Source organism: Nyctereutes procyonoides, unplaced genomic scaffold, assembly GCF_905146905.1.
Source record: "Nyctereutes procyonoides isolate TBG_1078 unplaced genomic scaffold, NYPRO_anot_genome, whole genome shotgun sequence".
Taxonomy (NCBI): Eukaryota; Metazoa; Chordata; class Mammalia; order Carnivora; family Canidae; genus Nyctereutes; species Nyctereutes procyonoides.
The window spans coordinates 3,387,219-3,407,315 of NW_026575044.1; the positions used below are offsets into that span (position 1 = coordinate 3,387,219).

Consider the following 20,097-nt stretch of genomic DNA (forward strand, 5'->3'; position numbering starts at 1 on the left):
CCTGAAGACAGGCCCGTGGATTCTGAAGGCAGCCATTTCTAGGAACACTGAAATTTCCTTCTGTTAGAGTTGAACAACCCTAAAAGTACCATCATAGGTTAAATCCTGGTCCTGTGTTAGGACAATTATGAGAACACTTTGGGACACTGTCTGCCAGGACAGAATCTTGATTTTAGCTGAGTCTGAGAGAAGGCAGTCATTCCCAAAGTGCAAAAGGTCAGCAGCCTTGCCCATTTTCACTGCGGGCAGGTGTTTTTCAGAGTCTAATCACTTCTTGTAAATGCAGACGCCCAGACTCCTAAAGGCTGGAAAGGAGAAGGAATATTCACTCTCCCCCTCCTCTGAGGCCTTACTTTCTCAGCCTAGGATATCCTTGTGATCATGATTGACAGCAAACCCCCTTGTACAAGATCAAGGACTCAATATGGCAGTCCTATTAGAACACATTGGTCCAATATGCCCATATTTGAGTTGCCTTTTTCCCTGATTCCACCAGTGTGAGGTAAAAATTAAGCCCACATATCTTTTCCTTAAAGCTCTAGCCAAAAAGAGACTGCCAGAGGTTAGGACTATAGGAAGTGCCCTTCTTTTACAAGAGTTCCTGTAAATGAAATTGTATGTGCTAACAGCATAGATATCAACAAAACTATAATCAAAAAGTGTTTAAGATCAAAAATCCATGCAACTGTCCCAGATATTAAGCCCTTGTTTAGATAGAAACAAGGTGCATGTATTTCAAGTCAAGGTGATTAGACTTTATTTTAGAACCCAGTTGAAAGATAATCCATAAGGTCTGACCTTATGGGTTCCATGTGAATAGGACATAGAGAGCCAGAAGATGCTGCTCTATGGCCTTCTGGGCTCTGTGAGCCCTATGTGAGTCTCAGGCCAGATAAGCGCATGACACATCTCACAATATTGAAGTTCAAATGCATTTTCAGAAAGAGAATGTTTCACCCAAAAGAAGCGATATAGTCCGTAGGCTAGTTCTAACTAAATCATGCCCAGCAATTTACATTACTTAGCTTCTTTGTATAAAACATCGAAGCTTAGAGGAATGGTCCTGGTTTTCAATAGACATTAGACCACACCTGGGTATGTGTTTACTCTATGAATGGACATCTAAAATGGGCCCTCAGCAGTGACCAATCCAGCAAAGGAGGAAGCAGCAGCCCTGAAGGGGTCTCCAGCTCTTTCCACAGAAATTGCTCACTCCTTTGAAATTACAGCTCTGCTAGTTCCTTCTTGGCCACTCTGGTTTTAAAGATTGTGAGCTAAGTTTGTGAGACTTCAGTCAGGGCATCCTATTACATATATTTAAAAACACATAAGAAAAATAACAGCATCCAGATTGTAACCAAGGTGATGTTTATGTTTTTCTAAGTTTTCCATATTTTTCACAGTGAGCATGTGTTTTATAATCAGAAAGACACTCTAACTTATTTTTACTAAGAATATAGGTTGTTTCTATGAAAAAAATAATCTACACATGAATTCTGAAAGCAAATTGAATGTTCTTATCACTGATAATGTTTTTAGTAGCCCTGAGATTAGTATAATTTCTCATTTATGAAGAGCAAGTTTATTTCCCAGAATTAGAAATATTTTATCCATAATTGTTTAATATAGGAACCCGAACTTTAATACATTTATTTTCCAATGTAATAATCTATAGATTCCTTCTAGTGTATTATAGAAAACAATAAAAAGGAAAAGAACATAAGCCTCAGGGCCAGATAACACTGGTTTAGTTTTTGGTGGTGTAATCTAAGCAGTTAGCTACACAAAATCTTGGTTTTATACACTAAAATTAAATGGACATTATAATGATCATTATAAGAATACTTGCCCTCACTGCTTGTGGGGATCAAACAAAACTGTAACACTACATTTCTGGAAAGCTCCAGAAAAAGATTTAAAAATTTTTTTCAAGTGCTCAGGATCTCAAGAAAGTTCATGAACAATTCCGTGGAAAACCCAAAAGGCATTTTTACAAGTGGTATCACTATGTGCTTTCTTATATCTCTAGACTATTTTATGTTGATTAGGTTTGCCCCTTTTTTAAAACATAAAAACAACAGGACGTGATAAGGAGATCAAATACTTCATGTGTACGATGAAGGAATTTTTGGTGTTCAACTGCAGCCGAGTTCTGATGTACGAAGGATTATCAGGATATGGAAAAAGCCAGATGCTTATGGAAATTGAGTATCTGGCCCAAGGTGAGAACCACAGGTGAGTGTCTTGCAATGATCACTTCTTATGAATCCAGAGAAACCTGATGTCCTTAAGAGTTTCACTTATTTTAATGCTCCTCTCCTTTATATTATGTGCCTTATGTAAACCACCCACAATCTTTCAGTTATTGGGTGCCATGCCCTTGGTACTAAATAAGTAATAATAAACATATTGAACTAATAAATGAGAAGCTATGCTGACCCATGGAGATCCTAATTTAATGCAAGATAGGGCTTGGATATCCGTATTTTAAAGCTTTCTGGAGTAATTCCAATGTGCAGAATATTTGAGAACTCCTGGCACAGACATTGAGAGCAAGGCTAGATGGGGTCTGCAGAACAAACACAGACATTTATCCAGCTAGCAGACAGAGAATCACTAGTTCGAACCATTTAGCCCTGTGGCTGGGGACAGAGAATGATAGGCCTCTGGATTTTCCTTTGGAAGACAGGGCTAAGGTATTTATCTTGCACTGTTCATATGTTTTCATATGAAAAATGTCATGAGGGCTCTCTGGGACAGCCCTGATGGTACTCTCAAGGCAGCGGATAGTATGGTATTCAATAACAGTGATGATGACTTAAGACGAGGATGATGGTATCTCATATTCTTTCATCGTCGAACCTCAAAGCTTTAAGGGGAAAATGCTTATAAACCTTATATTATTGTTAAGCTGTTTTTCTACTCTATTTTTTAAATATTTTTATTTATTTATTTGACAGAGAGAGAGAGCGAGAGAGCATGAGCAGGAGGTAGGCAGAGGGAGAGGGAGAAGCAGACTCCCAGCTGAGCCGGGAACCTGATTCGTGGCTCTATCCCAGGACCCTGAGATCACGACCCAAGCCAAAGGCAAATGTTTAACTGACTAAGCCACCCAGGTGCCCCTTAATGTATTTTAATGTCAAGCTTAAGAAAGGCCAGTTTATAGGGACACCTGGGTGGCTCAGCGGTTGAGCATCTGCCTTTGGCTCAGGGTGTGATCCTGGTTTTGGAATCAAGTCCCACATCAGGCTCCCTGCGAGGGGCCTGCTCCTCCCTCTGCCTGTGTCTCTGCCTCTCTCTCTGTATCTCATGAATAAAAAATAAATAAAATCTTTAAAAAAGAAAGGCCAGTTTATAAATATCTTTAACATTGCTAAGGAGATCATTCATAACAACCAGAGATATTTATTCACTCATTTATCCCATCACTTATTGAGTACCTACTATATTCCAAGAGCTGTTGAGTACTCTATTAGTTTTCTAGAGCTGCTGTAGCAAAGTACCACAAATCAGCTGGCTCAGTAAACAGAAGTTTATTGTCTCTGCGTTCTGGAGGTTAAGAGTGTAAGATCAAGGTGCCAGCTGGGCTAGTTACTTCTGCCGGCTGTAAGGCACAGTCTGCTCCAGGGCTTTGTCCTCAGCTGTTGGTGGTTGGCTTGCAATGATTGGTGTTCCTTGGGCTGTAGAAACATCACTCAATTTCTGCTGTTATCTTTTTTTTTTAAGATTTTTATTTATTCATGAGAGACAGAGACAGAGAGAAAGAGAGGCAGAGACACAGGCAGAGGGAGGGAGAAGTGGGCTCCATGCAGGGAGCCTGATGCAGGACTCGATCCCAGGTCTCCAGGATCTTGCCCTGGGCCAAAGGCAGGCGCTAAGCCGCTGAGCTACCCAGGGATTCCCTCTGCTGTTATCTTTGTATGGTCTTCTCCCTGTGCCTTGTCTGTGTCCAATTTCCCCTTCTTATAAAGACACTAGTGACTTTGCATTAGGGGCCCCATCAGCCAGTATCACCTCATCTTAACTTATGTCATTATATCCCTAATGACCCTGTTCCCAATAAGACCACATTCTGAGGTACTGGGGGCTGACTTCAACACAGGAATTTGGTGGGGGAGACATGAGCCAACCCATGACAAGTGCTACTGTCCCGAAGATGAGTAATATCTGATCCCTGCCCTCAAAGAGCTTTCACGGAAGAGAAGGAGAGAAAATAAAAATAGGATGCTGTGAGGACACTGATGGAGGTGTGCAATAGAGTACCATGAAAGCTAAAACAAAGAAGGGCCTGTAACCCAACCTGGGGAAGATTTCCAGGAGGCTGCACCTGAGCTGAGATTTGTAGAGAAGCAGGAGATATGAGGGATTAGATGAGGCTGTGAGGAGCGGTAACCTGCTGGCAGGGGAGATAGCCTACGCAAAGGCTTGGGAAGAAGAAACAGCTCTGGATGTGCAGGGAACTGTCACTAGTTTGTTGGTGGAGGGTAGATTGCTGGGCAGAGTGGCAAGAAATGACATCATGAGACCTGGGAAAGCCTAGTATGTCGAATAAAAGAAGTCTAGATTTAACACCTTTCAGTAGTAGGAGCCACTGAAAACTTGTAAATAGGAGAGAGGATTTGTATCTATCCAGATATGCCAGGCTTCTGGAAGGGTGATGCAATGAATCATGGCGCTAGGCAGGGGTAGTAGCATGTTTCCCAGTGGTGTGGGTGAGAGTCTGAGGGCTTGCAGCAAAGTGGTGCAGGTGGAGCTGCAGAAGAGGACATGGCTAGGGTCATTTAGGAGGGCTCAGGGACACAGTGGAATGAAGGAGTGTATCTGAAGCCAGAGTAATGAACAGCTTCCAGATAGTTTGGGAAATTGCTGTTGTAACAACTGAATATGAAGAGTCAGGGCTCTCCTTCAGTCTTTGTTATTTTCCAAAAATATACTTAAGAACCTTTTTCTGCTTCTTGTCTTTTTTATAAACAGGACTATTGCTATCGCTTTGACTAAGATCAACTTCCATCAAAACTTTTATACCATCCAGATACTCATGGCCAATGTACTAGGTCTGGATACTTGTAAACATTATAAAGAACGACAGACCAACCTTCAACATAAAGTCAAGACTCTGTTGGATGAGAAGTTCTACTGTCTCCTAAATGACATCTTCCATGTCCAGGTAAATAGCCAGATTGTACCTCTGCAAGAAAGAGTGCAGCGTACTTGTAGCAGCTCCTGTCTCAGGTCAGATGACTTAGCATCCCTTTGCCATTTTATTAGTTTTTCCTTTTTTCATGTGAGTGATAAGAAAGTGACTCCCAATCCTCCTTGAATGAACATCCACCCTCCTGAGACATTGGAGGTATCTAAAAATACCATACTCAAGAAAATCCAAATGGCCACCTGCTGATTCATTTTTTTCCTCACCTTTCCATCAGAGGTATACTCTACTAACTGGGGCTACATGCAGAGTCCTTCTGCTCCCTCAGGTGACTGCCAGGGCAAAGACAGAGTATGCCCTGTTACTTCCTGTATCTATTAGGCTCAGTGATCTAGGGTAGCACAGCTGGAAGGGACGTTGTGAATCATCTAACATATGAGGATTTGAAGGCACAGAATGGCAAAGTGATTTGCCCAAAGTCACACAGCTAATAGCTCCCTCTGCTATCCCCCCAGACTCAATCTTCTCATAATTCTTTATACAGTTCCCTATTTCACGAGAGGTTTCCAAGATGACCACCTTGAGAAAGCAAAAGCAGTTGGAAGCATTGTTTATGAAGATTTTGGAGCAAGTAAGAGCATCTTGTGGGTCAATCAATGGAGGAGGCTAACGGGAGGTGGCTGAGAGGTTCAAAGGCCATTGGCTAGAAGCTTGGAAGTGTATGAAAGCTTTATCCTAACACATCTCGCATCTCCTCCTTCTTCCTTCCTTCCAGACCTCAAGTCAAGAGTGTTCAGAATTTAGCTATGCTTGAACAGAGTCCCTGGAACATCACTCCTGGAGGTTTGGCCTCTCCTTAAAACCAACCCTCTTTCCTTCTCTCTCTGCATGAGATGCAGTATATATCCAAATGGTTATATATGTAGGCTCTGGAGTCAGACTACCAACATTTGAACCCTTAGGCCTATCACTTCCTGCCTGGGTAATCTTGAGCAAATGACTTAACTTGTCTCTGCTTTTGATTCATCATCTATAAAACAGAGAAACAGTAGTACCTGGCTCACAGGGTTGTGTAGAACATAGAACAGTGCCTCTTGATCAGAAACACTCTCCCGGGGGCAGCCCCGGTGGCTCAGTGGTTCAGCGCCGCCTTCAGCCCAGGGTGTGATCCTGGAGACCCAGGATTGAGTCCCATGCCAGGTTCCCTATGTGGAGCCTGCTTCTCCCTCTGCCTGTGTCTCTGCCTCTTTCTCTCTCTCTCTCTCTCTCTCTCTCGATAAATAAATAAATAAATAAATAAATAATAATAAATCTTTAAAAAAAAAAGCACTCTCCCCATCTTAGATCTCTCTCTGAGTCATCTCATGACAATCCACTCTATGTTGACAGTCACCGAATTTATATTCCAGTCCTTGCCTCTCCCATGAGCACCAGAACCATATTTCCAAGAACCTTCCATATATAACACGTGGATGTAGTATCTCACATCCAGTGCAGTGTCTAACACTGAATTTTATTTTTCCTACCACAAAGGCCCCTTCTTCCTCATTCTGATCCTTGATTCCATTAATGGTAAATTCATTCAAGCTTCATTTAAAGTTGCTTCTGCTCCCACTTCCTCATCGGTTGCCGCTGCTACCACATCTACTGAGCTGTCAGCTCCTACCATTTCTCCCATGGGTGGTCTCTGCAATGTCTTCATCCTCTATTCCTTGCTGTACTTCTCTCTATTCCATTTCCATAGCTTCCAACTAATCTTATGCCTCATACCTCTCCACTCCAGTTCATCCTCCATATAACTGCCCGAGCATAGGCAGATCGCACCAACCCATACTTCATACATGCAAATAATTCCCAAGGTTAATGACATAGAAGCCAAAAGTTGTTGTTGTTGTTGTTGCTTTTAACCTGGAGAAATACTATTCATCCTTAAATATCACTTCTTTGGTGAAAAGTCCCCAAAGCACCAGGCATGCTAGTTCTTCCACCCTGATTCTGTAGCACTTTGAACATCTTTCTTGTTATATTTACCATACACTATGACAATTTGTTCCTTATATGTATGTCTCTCTCCTTCAGGAGGCTGTGAGTTTCTTAAGGACAAGGAGCCTGATTCATTTTTTGTATTACTGTTGAGCAGGACAGCATCTGGCACATTATAAATGATCAATACAAGTTTGTGGCATTGTCTTAAGTTTCTGATACAAAATTTCTCCTTCCCCACTTCTAATATAAAACTGTATGTTAACTATACTCAAATAAAAAAACCCTCTATAGAAAATGAAGAAAACCCAAAAAACTAATAAACATGAATTTATGAGTTTTACCCCCTAAAGATTCAAAGGGGCTTAGATTGGGCTTAGCAATTTGTTCTGTTGTTGGCTTTTGTTTTAAAATTCCTCGTTTGGTCCTGATGTGCAATCTAGTTTGTAAACCACCACAAAAGCTATGCTTTAGCTAAGTGTGATGACAGTAATCTTCGGCTCATTTACTATCTTTGCAACCTTAGCAAGTTTCTTAACTGAAATTTTCTTAGTAAACAGATTCAATAGGACCACTTCCTGTGAATCTTATGAGGAATAAATGAGTTAATTTATGTAAAGAGCATCACACAGTGCTTGGAACATAGTAAGTGCAGTGTAAATGTTGGCTTTTAGTCACATTAAAGAGAATCCAGTTCAATCTTCTCATTTTAAATATGAAAAAACCAAGACCTAGGATGGACTATGGAATTCATGCTTTTCTAGCTCCTGCTTGACAGAGCCGGCATATAGTGAAAACTCACATTTTGATCTGCCCTATATTTTTAAAGGTATCAGTCAGGGGTGCCCAGGTGGCTCAGTCGGTTGGGCATCTGCCTTCAGCTCAGGTCATGATTCCAGAGTCCTGGGATTGAGCCCCAGGCCTGAGGCTCCCTGCTCAGCAAAGAGTCTGCTTCTCCCTTTGCTGCTCCACCCACTTGTGCTCTCAGTCTCTCAAATAAATAAATAAAATCTTTTTTAAAGTAAGAAAATAAAGGTATCAGTCAAAAACAAAATAAATGTAATGCTACCTTCCCTATTAAAATATCCTCAGATCATTGAAGAGCTAAATCTCTGGTCACAGAATTGGTTTGTAAGATCAGACTTATTATGTATATGTAATAAAACAGATTATAATACTTTATAATGATTGTCTTGTGAAATTTTAAATTTTAAAGTAGCTTTGCTGCTTTCATTTATAAAAACATGAAGGGAAGAATGGGCTAATCGAGCATCTCCCCAGAGGGAGCCAGAAGAGGTGAAGAGCAGTGTGAAGCAGTAAGAGCAGAGAAGGTCCTCTCCGTGTAGACACCTCACACAGTGGGATGCAGGGCCCACTCCTGCAAGGGGCTGACCCTAAAATGTATGCTCTTGGGACACCTGGGTGGCTCAGTGGTCGAGTGTCTGCCTTCGGCTCAGGGCGTGATCCCAGGTTGGGGGATTAAGTCCCACGGTGGGTTCCCTTGTGAGGAGCCTGCTTCTCCCTCTGCCTGTCTCTGCCTCTCTCTCTGTCTCTCATGAATAAATAAATAAAATATTTTTTTAAATGAAAATAAAAAATAAAGTGTAAGCCCCTATTTTGTTTAATACTCTATCCCCAGCACCTAGAACAAAACCCAACCCTGATGGCTGCTTAATAAATACTTGATGAGCGAATAAATAATTCAGACTAGTAGGGGAAAGGGAACCTATACAAGGAAAGGGACACGTGATCCATTTTCAAGCGTAACATATACCGTAGTTGGTGCTAGAACAACATAAACTAGGTCAGTTTCCTTCCGCACTGTGTATTAGCACCTTGCCCAGTAGATGCTCAGTTAGTATGTGTTGAATACATACATGTTGGTTGAATAAATGTCAATTAGATAAAGCCAGGAGATCTTCATTTGTCAAGAGATTAAAATGACTTGTGGTAAACATATCAGTCATTTTTATGCAGTGGGTGCTTTTACTTGGCTGTAACCCCATTGATCCCCCACATTTTCATTATCTTTACACAAGGATTTGACTAAGAATTCATTCCAGCCAGCTCTGTCCAAATGGCCACAAATTACAAGTTAATGGAATCTAAATTAATACAAATGTATCGGAAAGATTTTATTTTTTTAAGATTTTATTTATTTATTCATGAGAAACACAGAGAGAGAGAGAGACTGAGACACAGGCAGAGGGAGAAGCAGGCTCCATGCAGGGAGCCCAACATGGGGACTGGATCCCGGGTCTCCAGGATCACACCCTGGGCTGCAGGTGGCGCTAAACCGCTGCGCCACCGGGGCTGCCCTCGGAAAGATTTTAATATTTGAATTGAGCGCCACAAAACTGAGTGCATACACACACTTACCTATACCCATGAATAAAAACCCAAGGTCCTACAGCATTTTCCTTTTTCTCTACCTTGTGCAGACAGTGAAAGAGGAAAAGATTATTTTTATCATCGATGAGGGCCAGTTTGTTGATCCAGCTTCCTGGGCCTTTATGGAGAAGCTTATCCGGACTGTTCCTATCTTCATCATCATGTCCCTGTCTCCCTTCATTGACATACCCTGTGAAGCTGCCAATGCCATCATGAAGAACAGGAACACCACTTACGTCACTCTTGGAGCAGTGCAGCCAAAGGATATTCGCAACAAGGTCTGCCTGGACCTCAATGTCAGGGGCATCACAAAGGAACTGGACACGTGAGTATCCTGTTTCTCTCCTGAGGTATTCACATCTATGTCCATTCTCCAGATCCAGACTTCATCATGTTTCTTAAGATCTATCTGAAAGAATATGGAATATGCCTATTTCCATATTTTCTCTGGTCCTACCTTCAAAAGAGCCTTTTATCATGGTTGGCATGGGGGACCCTGCTTACCTTTTCCTTGCTTATGCTCCTGTTACGCTTTCTCAAACTTTGCTCAGAGATGTGAGTTTTGCTTCCCTCTCATTATGCTGGCTATGGGCGTGCTCAATTTAATCAACAGTGACAGAGGGGGCATCCACCCAGGCAAACTGGTAAGCTTTAAAGACACAGCCTGCAAATAAGCAAGGTCTTACTCAGCTGGCCTTAATGTAGGCTGGAATTGGTGTTCTGTCTATGGCAGGTGTGGAAGGCTGGCTCTTGAACTACGGCTTTCTGAGCTTCTCAATGACTCCCCTACTGGGGTCCAGACAGGGGTGGCCTTCACAGCATGGGCAAGGCCCCTTCTTTAGCTGGCTGTTTACAGCCCACCTCGGTGGGGCACCTGGGTGGCTCCAGTGGTTGAGTGTCTGCCTTTGGCTCGGGTTGTGATCCCAGGGTCCTGGGATCGAATTCTGTGTTGGGCTCCCCATAGGGAGCCTGCTTCTCCTTTTGCCTATGTCTCTGTCTCTTTCTGTGTCTCTCATAAACAAATAAATAAATCTAAAACAAACAAACAAAAAAACAACCCACCTTAGTATCTACATCCATTCTTCCTAATGGATTTGCCTTGCTTCTAGAAGAAGGATGTCTTGCACAGTCTCATTTAAAATAACTCCAGGCATGAATTTGGCATGCTCTTTTCCTTTGTCTCTTGCTCTGGTAACCCCAATTCTAGGAATCTATCTCAAAGATATATATATTTTTAAAGATTTTATTTATTTATTCATGATAGTCACACACACAGAGAGAGAGAGGCAGAGACACAGGCAGAGGGAGAGGAGAGGCAGGCTCCATGCAGGGAGCCCGACGTGGGATTCGATCCCGGGTCTCCAGGATTGCGCCCTGGGCCAAAGGCAGGCGCCAAACCGCTGCGCCACCCAGGGATCCCTATCTCAAAGATATATTAAACAAAAGTATAAAGTGACATATGGACAAAGGTTTGTCGAGGCATTATTTGTACTAGCAAAAGACTGAAAACAATCCAGATGTCCATCTCTAAGAAGATGGTAGGATAAAATAGGATGGATGCACACAATGAAGCACTATATGGCATTACAAAGAATGAGAAAGATCTGCTGATATGGGGGGATGAGCAGGATACATTCTTGGGTGAAAAAACAAGGTGTAGCCAAGTGTGCAGCATGTGTAACATCCTGTCTTTTAAGGAAAAAGGAGTGAAATAAGTCTGGGTGTTTCTGTTTACATTTTTTAAAAGAAACACTGAAAGATAAACCAGAAACTGACTGATGTGGTTATTTATAAGGAGAGCAAGGGAGTCAAGACTGCTGATGTACCTGAGTGCCTAGTGTTGGCTTTGAAAAAATGTAAATGTTTTATTTAATTTTTAAAAATGAAAGAGGGACACCTGGGTGGCTCAGTGGTTGAGCATCTGCCTTCAGTTCAGGTCGTGATCCCGGGGGTCCTGGGATAGAGTCCTGCATCAGGCTCCCCACAGGGAGCCTGCTTCTCCCTCTGCCTGGGTCTCTGCCTCTCTCTGTCTCTCATGAATAAATAAATAAAATATTTAAAATAAATAAATAATAAAAATGAAAGGAAAATTAAAAAGTGACCCTACAAAAGGAAAACGAATGGAAACAAATAGAGAATAATATTAGTTTCAGATAGAGTTACTTTCACATAATTAAATGAGTCAATTATTTTTGCTTCCTAAAAAATGGTTGTCTGGTATAAAGAGGTCTCCTTGTTTCCACTGCAGATACCTGGTGGAGGGAAGCTGTGGGATTCCATTTTACTGTGAAGAATTGCTAAAAAACCTTGACCATCACAGGGTACTTGTTTTCCAACCGATGGAGTCTGAGGAAAAGACCAACGTGTCTTGGAATAATCTGTTCAGTAAGTCCCCAGTTCAGGCTCTTTCTCTAGCTCCTTTTGCAGAGAGGGCAGGAATGGGCTTTCCATAGGCTGTATCATGTTATAGGGTCAGGAGGTTTGGGGAGGCAAGGAACCTTGGACCTGATATCCAAGTTCTCTATAGAGAACTTAACTGTGATTGTGGAGACTCATTGAACTGGGTGGAAGAACACTGCAAATGCTGTTCTTGGGCAGAACATGGAAGAACACTAGGGAATCTTAAAGCCCAGGATCAACACAGAAGAGAGAAGTTAGATGTTAAGTTGGGGGGACAAAATCCCTTGATTTCCAGAGGTAGAACTTCTAGCTCAAAGTGGATTGTCAACAGGGTTCCCATGCTACAGAGACAAACGAGAGGCTGAAACCTGAGATAACGCAGAGAGGAGGCCAGCTGGAATTTTTAGGAGATTAGTATTAGTGAAGAGAAAGGGAGAGTAGGGTAAGGATGCGTTCTAGAATGTGGAGGGTTAAAGCTAGCTTGAATGACAATGAAAGTCTGTGGTGCACATACTTGTTTAGGGAGTTGGCAGTAATAAGAAAAATCCATGTGCTAGCAAACGACAACGAAAATATGTGTCTCGACATAAAGGAGACCTATGGTGGTTGAAGAGGTGTTAGCTCTTCCTTGGAAAGAGAGGGTATAAAAGATGGGATCAAGAGAGATTTGGACTGTGAAGCCAGGGGCCCAGAGTTCCAATACCACCTGTGCCAGTTAGTTGCTGATATTTGAGGACTAGCTACAACCATCTTTGGTAGGCAGTGATTATAAAATGGGGGTAAGGGAACTGAAATCCTTCTTCATTTATTCATTCAACAAACATCTACTGAGCACCTTCTCTGGTCTGACACCACAGGAGGAACTCTGGGAGCCTCTTGGAATATAAATGAAGTGTCTAAATCAATATTACCTACTTAGCTACCTCATTTTTTAAAAAACAATATAGAGAGATTTCATGCATGCTTACCCAGTTTTCCCATTAGTAACACCATGGGAAGTGACAGTATAATAGCACAGCCGTCATATTGACATTGAGGCAGTCAAGGTACGGAAGATTCCCATCACAACAAGGATTCCTCTTGTGGCTCATTTTATAGCCACCCTCACTTCTGTCAACCATCCCTTCCCCCTTCACCACTGGCAAACACTAATCCCTCTCCATTTCTGTGATTCTGTCATTTTGAGAATGGAGTCTAACTGGACTCATACAGTATGTGTAATCTCTTGGGATTGGTGTTTCCACTCATCATGACTCTGTAAGGTCCTCCAGGTTGTCCTGTGTATCAGTCCTTTGTTGCTGTTACTTGCTGGGTGGTATTCAGAATTTGGATGCATCACAGTTTGTTATCCCATCTGTCTGTTGCAGAATCTGGGCTGCTTACAGCTTTTGGCTATTACAAACAAAACTCCTACAAGCTTTGTGTACATGTTTTTGTGTGAATCTAAGTTTTCAAATCTCTAGAATAAATACCCAGGAGTGCAATAGTTACATTGTTAGTTTTTTGTTCTTTTTTTTTTAATGCCAAATTATTTTTTTCAAGATTTTATTTTTTTTAATTTTATTTATTTATTCATGAGAGACAGAGAGAGAGAGGCAGAGACATAGGAGAGAGAGCATCAGGCTCCATGCAGGAAGCCCGATGTGAGAGACTCGATCCCAGGACTCCAGGATCACACCCTGGGCTGAAGGGAGGCGCCCAACTGCTGAGCCACCCAGGGATCCCAGATTTTTTTTTTTTTTGAGAGAGGTAGAAAGAGCGAGAAGGTGGTAGGCAGAGAGCGAGGAAAAAATAGACTCTCCATTGAGCAGGGAGCCTTATGTGGAGCTCCACCCCAGGACCCTGGGATCATGACCTGAGCAGAAGGCAGATACTTAACTGACTGAGCCACCCAGGCGCCCCTAAACTGCCAAACTATTTTCAAAGTGGCTATATAATTTTACATTACCAGTAACAGTGTATGGAGGGAGCTGGAATTTTCTGCAATCCTTGCTAGCATTTGTTGTCACTATGTTTTTTATTTTAGCCATTCTGATAAGTGTCTGGTGATATCTAACTGTGGTTTTAATTTGCATCTCCCCAATTGCTAATGATGTTGAATACCTTTTCATATGTTTTCTTTTGCCATCTCTACATCTTTGGTAAATATCTTTCCATGCTTTTTGCCCATTTTCTAATTGGATTACTTGTTGTTTTTTTAATGTTAAGTATGTTTTTTTAATGTTGAGAGTATCTCTCTTTTTTTCGTTCTTTTTAAGATTTTATTTATTTGAGAGAAACAGAGACAGAGCATGAGCAGGGGAAGAGGCAGAGGGAGAAGGAGAAGCAGACTCCCTGAGCAGGGGACTCGACTGGGGTCTCTTTCCTAGGAGCCTAAGCTGAAGGCAGGTGCTCAAGTGCCCTGTCAGCCACTCAGGTGCCCCAAGTTTTGAGAGTTTCTAATCTAGTCTAAATATGGGTCCTTTGTCATATGTGGGTTTGCAAATATTTTCTCTTTGGGACCTGTCTTCATTTTCTGCAAAGGAATCTCTCAAAGTGTTTTAATTTTGACAAAGTTCAATTATCAATTTTTCCTTTTATGAATCATGTTAAATCCAAGAACTCCTTGTGATTATCTCTAGATATCAAAGGTTTTCCTCTCTGTGTTTTTCCTTTTTTTCAAAGCTTTACATTTTACAATTCAGTTTGTGATCCCATTTTGAGTTAATTTTCTTTCTTTCTTTCTTTCTTTCTTTCTTTCTTTCTTTCTTTCTTTCTTTTTTTAGTTTTATACCTTTATTTGACAATCAGCGATTAGTTCTCATCCACATTAACAGTCTGTAGATTTTTGAAAGTGGTGACAGGTACGTAGGTAACAGCGTATAGAGCTTGCCTGGTGAATCTTCATCCTCCTTACGTTTTCTGGACAACCGCACACAGGTACGGTATGGAACGTTCCTTATTCCTTTGGCCCAGACAGCTTTGTTGAGCCTGGTGTCAATGCGCACATCTGGAGTTCCCATCTCCTTCATGGCTAATTTCCAGATCTCTTTGAGTGCTTCTTGAAACCCACTCCATGGATACATTTGTGAATGTTGATGGTGCATTCTCTGGTCACTACCTCACTGATGGCAGAACAGCCCTTCTTCTCGCCACCCTTCTTTGTGGGAGCCATTCTGCTGGGCCCTAGTTGGAAAGGAAGCTTGATCTCATATAAGGTGTGAGACATAGGTTGAAGCCCTTCTTTTCTCCTTCCTACACTCCATGGATGTCCACTTGCCCTGGCACCATTTGTTAAAAGGCTGTGTTTTCTTCCTTGAATTGCTTTTGCACCTTTGGCAAAAATCAGTTGGATGTTTTTATGGGGGTGTATATTTGGTTTCCTATTCTGTTCCATTGATCTATGTGTCTATCCCTTGCCAATACCATTCAGTTTTGATTATATCTTGAAACCATGTAAACTGATTCCTTCCATATTCTTCTTTTTTAAAAATTGTTTTAGCTATTCTTGTCCCTTTGCCTTTCCTTATGAAATTTAGAATAATCTTGTCTGGGGGCACCTGGGTGGCTCAGTCAGTTAAGCATCCAACTCTTGGATTCAGCTAAGGTCATGATTTTCGAGGTCATGAGATTGAGCTCCAGGTGGGTTCTGCACTCAATGGGGTGTTGGCTTGAGATTCTCTCCCTCTCCCCCACCCTTTCAAAAAATTAATAAGTCTTTAGAATAATATCATCTTTATCTACAAAAAATCTTGGTGGGATTTTTTTTAAGATTTGTTTGTTAAAAAAATAATAATAAAGATTTGTTTGTTTTGGGATGCCTGGGTGGCTGAGCAGTTGAGCACTTGCCTTCAGCCCAGGGTGTGATCCTGGGGTCCTGGGATTAAGTTCCATGTCGGGCTCCCTGCGTGGAGCCTGCCTCTCTCTCTGCCTGTGTCTCTGCCTCTCTCCGTGTGTGTCTCTCATGAATAAATAAATAAAATCTTAAAAAAAAAAGATGTGTTTATTTGAGAGAGATAGACAGAGCACGTGAGCACAGGGAAGGTGCAGAGAGAGAGAGAGAGAGAATCCTGAAGCAGATTCCTTGCTGAGTGCAGAGCTTGGAGCCCAACATGGGATTTGATCCCAGGACCTTGAGATCATGACCTGAGCTGAAACCAAGAGTCAGCTGCTTAACAGACTGAGCCACTCAGATGCCCCCTGGGAGAGATTTTAATAGGAATTTCAATATATATGCATTGCATTGTATATCAATTTGGGGCAAATTGACATCTTTTCTATGTTGTCTTCCAATCCATGAACACAGTACATCTCTCCACTTATTTTTAGATTTTCTTTGGTTTCTTTCATGAGTCTTTTGTAGTTTTCAGCCATACAAATCCTGTACATGTTTTGTTAGATTGACACTTAAATATTTCCTTTAAAAAATATATTGTAGGGGCGCCTTGACACAGTCAATTGAGTGTTGGACTCTTGGTTGTGGCTCAGAGTCATGGGATTGAGCCCTGAGTCAGGCTCCATGCTCAGTGCAGAATTCTGCATGGGACTCTCTCTTCCTTTCTTTTTGTCCCTTCCCTCTGTGTGCATGTGCGTGCACATGTGCACACTTTCTCTCTTTCTCTTAAATAAATAAAAAAAATCTCTTTAAAAAGATAAGGGACACCTGGGTGGCTCAGTGGTTGGGCATCTGCCTTCAGCTCAGGGCATGATCCCAGACTGCCGGGATTGAGTCCCACATCAGGCTCCCTGTGAGGAGCCTGCTTCTCCTCCCACTGACTATGTCTCTGCCTCTTTCTCTGTGTCTCTCATGAATAAATAAATAAAATCTTTTAAAAATATATATATATATAGTAAATGTTATATGTTTTTAATTTTGGTGTTCGCATGTTCATTGGTAGTATGTAGAAATGCAACTGAATTGTGTCCTTGCTGAACTCACTTATTAATTCTAAGAGATTTTTATTTTGTAGGGTCTTTGGGATTTTCTATGTACAAAATCATGTCATCTGCAAATAGGAGCAATTTTATTATTTCCCTTCTGATCTGTATACTTTTTATTTTCTTTCTTGGCCTTTTCAACTGGTTAGAACTTCCAGTTAGTTCTATGTTTAAGAGTGGTATAAGTAGCCATCTTTGCCTTATTCCTGATCTTAGGGAGAAAGCATTCAATCTTCAAGCATTAGTATGCTGTTAGCTGTAGGTTTTTTGTAGATGCTCTTTTTCAAGTTGAGAAAGTTCTCCTTTATTTCTATTTTTCTGAGAGTTTTTATCAAGAATGAGCTTTGAGGGGTACCTTGGGTGGCTCAGTTGGCTAAGCCTCTGTCTTCAGCTCAGGTCATGATCCCTGGATCCTGGGATTGAGGCCCCCCCCCCCCCGCATCGGGCTCCTTGCTCAGCAGAAAGCCTGCTTCTCTCTCTTCTCTCTCTCTGCTGCTCCCCCTGTTTATGCTCTATGTCAAATGAATAAATAAAATCTTAAAAAAAAAAAGAATGAGCTTTGAATCTTATCAGGTTATTTTTTGCATTGATTGTTATGATTATGTGAATTTTCTTTTCTGCTAGTATAGTAGATTACATTGATTACCCTTCAAATATTGAATCAGCCTTCCATCCCTGGCATAAACCCCATTAGGCATGTTCTATTCTTATTCTCGTATGTTGCTAAATTCTATTGGCTTAATATGGTGTTAAGGATTGTTCCATCTATATTCATGTGGGATATTGTTCTGTATTTTTCTCTCCCTCTTCCTCTTTGGCGTTTTTGTCTGTTTTTGACATCAGGGTAATACTAGCTTTGTAAAATGAAATAGAAATTGTTTCCTCCTCTTCTGTTTCTTGGCAAATTTTGTGTAAAATTGGAGATAGTCTTCGTTAAATGTTTGATAGAATTTTCCAGTGAAACCATCCCATCCTGGAGATTTCTTTTTTTAAGATTTTATTTATTTATTCATGAGAGACACACACAGAGAGAGTCAGAGACACAATTAGAGGGAGAAGCAGGGTCCATGCAGGGAGCCTGATGCAGGACTCCGTCCTGGGACCCCAGGATCACACCCTGGGCCAAAGGCAGGCGCTAAACCGCTGAGCCACCCAGGGATCCCTATTTTTTTTTAAGATTTATTTATTTATTCATGAAAGACACAGAGAGAAAGGCCAACACATAGGCAGGGGGAGAAGCAGGTCCCCTGCGGGGGGAGCCCAATGTGGGACTCGATCCCAGATCCTGGGATCACACCCTGAGCCGAAGGCAGATGCTCAACCGCTGAGCCACCCAGGCATCCCATGGAGATTTTTTTTGGGAGGGGGGAGTTTTGGTTTAGTTGGTTTCTTTGGTGATTGAAAATGTATTTTTCTTCAAATGATCTTTTTCAAGCAATAAATAAAAACAGACATGTTAACTTTTCTAAAATACAAAAACAAACAAATCCCCTAAACTATATACATCCTACAGAAATACAAACATATCAAATGTAGAAATGACATCATTTTGAAAGATGGGGCCATTTACAAAAATTACAAGTATTGCATTGCTTCATCTTGAAGAAGCCTCTTCCTCTTATGACTCATAAGCTCTATGGATGGGTAGGGTGCTCCTGGGGGAGACAGGAATGTCTTCAAGAGGTAAAACTGCCATTTTGCCTGCTAGACAAGGAAAATTTAAGGAAAAACCTCAACATCTTTTTGGGGAGTTTATAAATTAAAATTTTGATCTCCTTAATAGTTACGAGGCATTCAAATAATCTATTTTATAGTGTATTAATTATGGTAGGGTTGGGTTTTTGGTGTGTGGTTTTTTGTTTTTTGTTTTGTTTTGTTTTTGAGAAACTAGTCCATTTCATCTAAGTTCTCAAATTTATATGTCTAGGGACACCTGGGTGGCTCAGTGGTTGAGTATCTGCCTTTGGCTCAGGGCGTGATCCTGGAGTCCTGGGATTGAGTCCCTCATCAGGCTCCTTGCAACGAGCCTGTTTCTCCCTCTGCCTATGTCTCTGCCTCTCTATCTGTGTCTCTCATGAATAAATAAATAAAATCTTAAAAAAAAATTTATGTGTCTGGAGTTGTTCATAGTATTCCGTTAGTATCATCTTGATGTCTGTAAGGTCTGTAGTGATATCCCGTTTCATTCCTGATATTGGTAATTTGTATTTTCTCTCTTTCTTGTAGTCTTAACTACAGATTTGTCAATTTTCTTGATCTTTCCAAAGATTCAGCCCTTTGTTTTGTTGATTGTTGAAAATCTTTTTTTTAAAGATTTTATTTATTTATTCATGAGAGACAGAGACATAAGCAGAGGGAGAAGCAGGCTCCCTGCGAAGAGCCCGATGCAGGACTTGATTCTGGACCTCTGGGATCACACCCTGAGCCAAAGGCAGACACTCAACTGCTGACCTACCCAGGCGTCCCTTGATTTCTGCTCTTATCTATTATTTCCTTCCTTTTGCTTGCTTTGAGTTTAATTTGCTCTTCTTCATTGTTGGAGGTTTAGATTATCAGTGAGACATTTCTTTCTTATGCATGCTTTGTTAGTGCTATAATATACTCAGATAAAAAAATAAATACTTTCAAGTGATTTATCTTTCAATTGTTATATTTTGAACCATTTACATTTAATGCAATAATTGATATGTTAGAGTTTAAGTCTGCCATTTTATCTTTTGTTCCTTTTCTTCTCCCCATGTCACTGTTTCTATTTTCCTATTTCCCTTAGCTATTTGCGCATTCTTTTGAATTCTATCTTGATTAATCTATGGCATTTTTGAGGCTATCTTTTTGTACAGCTTTTTTAGTGATTGCTCTATCTATTAAATAATATATACGTATGTTATCACAGTCTACTGGTGTCACCGTTTTTACCAGTTTGAGTAAAGATTGGAAATTTTATCCCCCTTTACATTCCTTTACCATCTACTATTTATAATTATTTTAAATATTTTTTCTGCATACATTTAGAACCACATAAGGAAGTTGTTATGATTTTTGTTTAAACTGCAAACACAATTTACAAGACTTAAAAAGGAGAAGTGAAATCTATTGTACTTACCCATATTTTTGCTTATCTTATTCTTTATTCTTTTCTGATATTCTGTTTCTTCTTTTATTGTTTCTTTTCTGTTTAGAGAATGTCTTTTAGTCATTCTTTCAGGGTAGGTCTGCTGGCTACAAACTTTCTTAGTGTCCCATTATCTGAGACTATC

General features: G+C 40.9%; 1 protein-coding gene across 1 annotated transcript in view; it reads left to right on the top strand.

The window, feature by feature from the left end:
* The window catches only part of ADCY10 (adenylate cyclase 10), an 82,743-nt gene that overhangs the window by 28,998 nt on the left and 33,648 nt on the right, over positions 1 to 20,097 (top strand). The window contains exons 14-18 of the mRNA XM_055323443.1: positions 2,082 to 2,235; positions 4,975 to 5,167; positions 5,694 to 5,780; positions 9,574 to 9,848; positions 11,772 to 11,908. Of these exons, the coding sequence (XP_055179418.1) occupies positions 2,082 to 2,235; positions 4,975 to 5,167; positions 5,694 to 5,780; positions 9,574 to 9,848; positions 11,772 to 11,908 (846 nt within the window). The remainder of the gene's footprint in view (positions 1 to 2,081; positions 2,236 to 4,974; positions 5,168 to 5,693; positions 5,781 to 9,573; positions 9,849 to 11,771; positions 11,909 to 20,097) is intronic.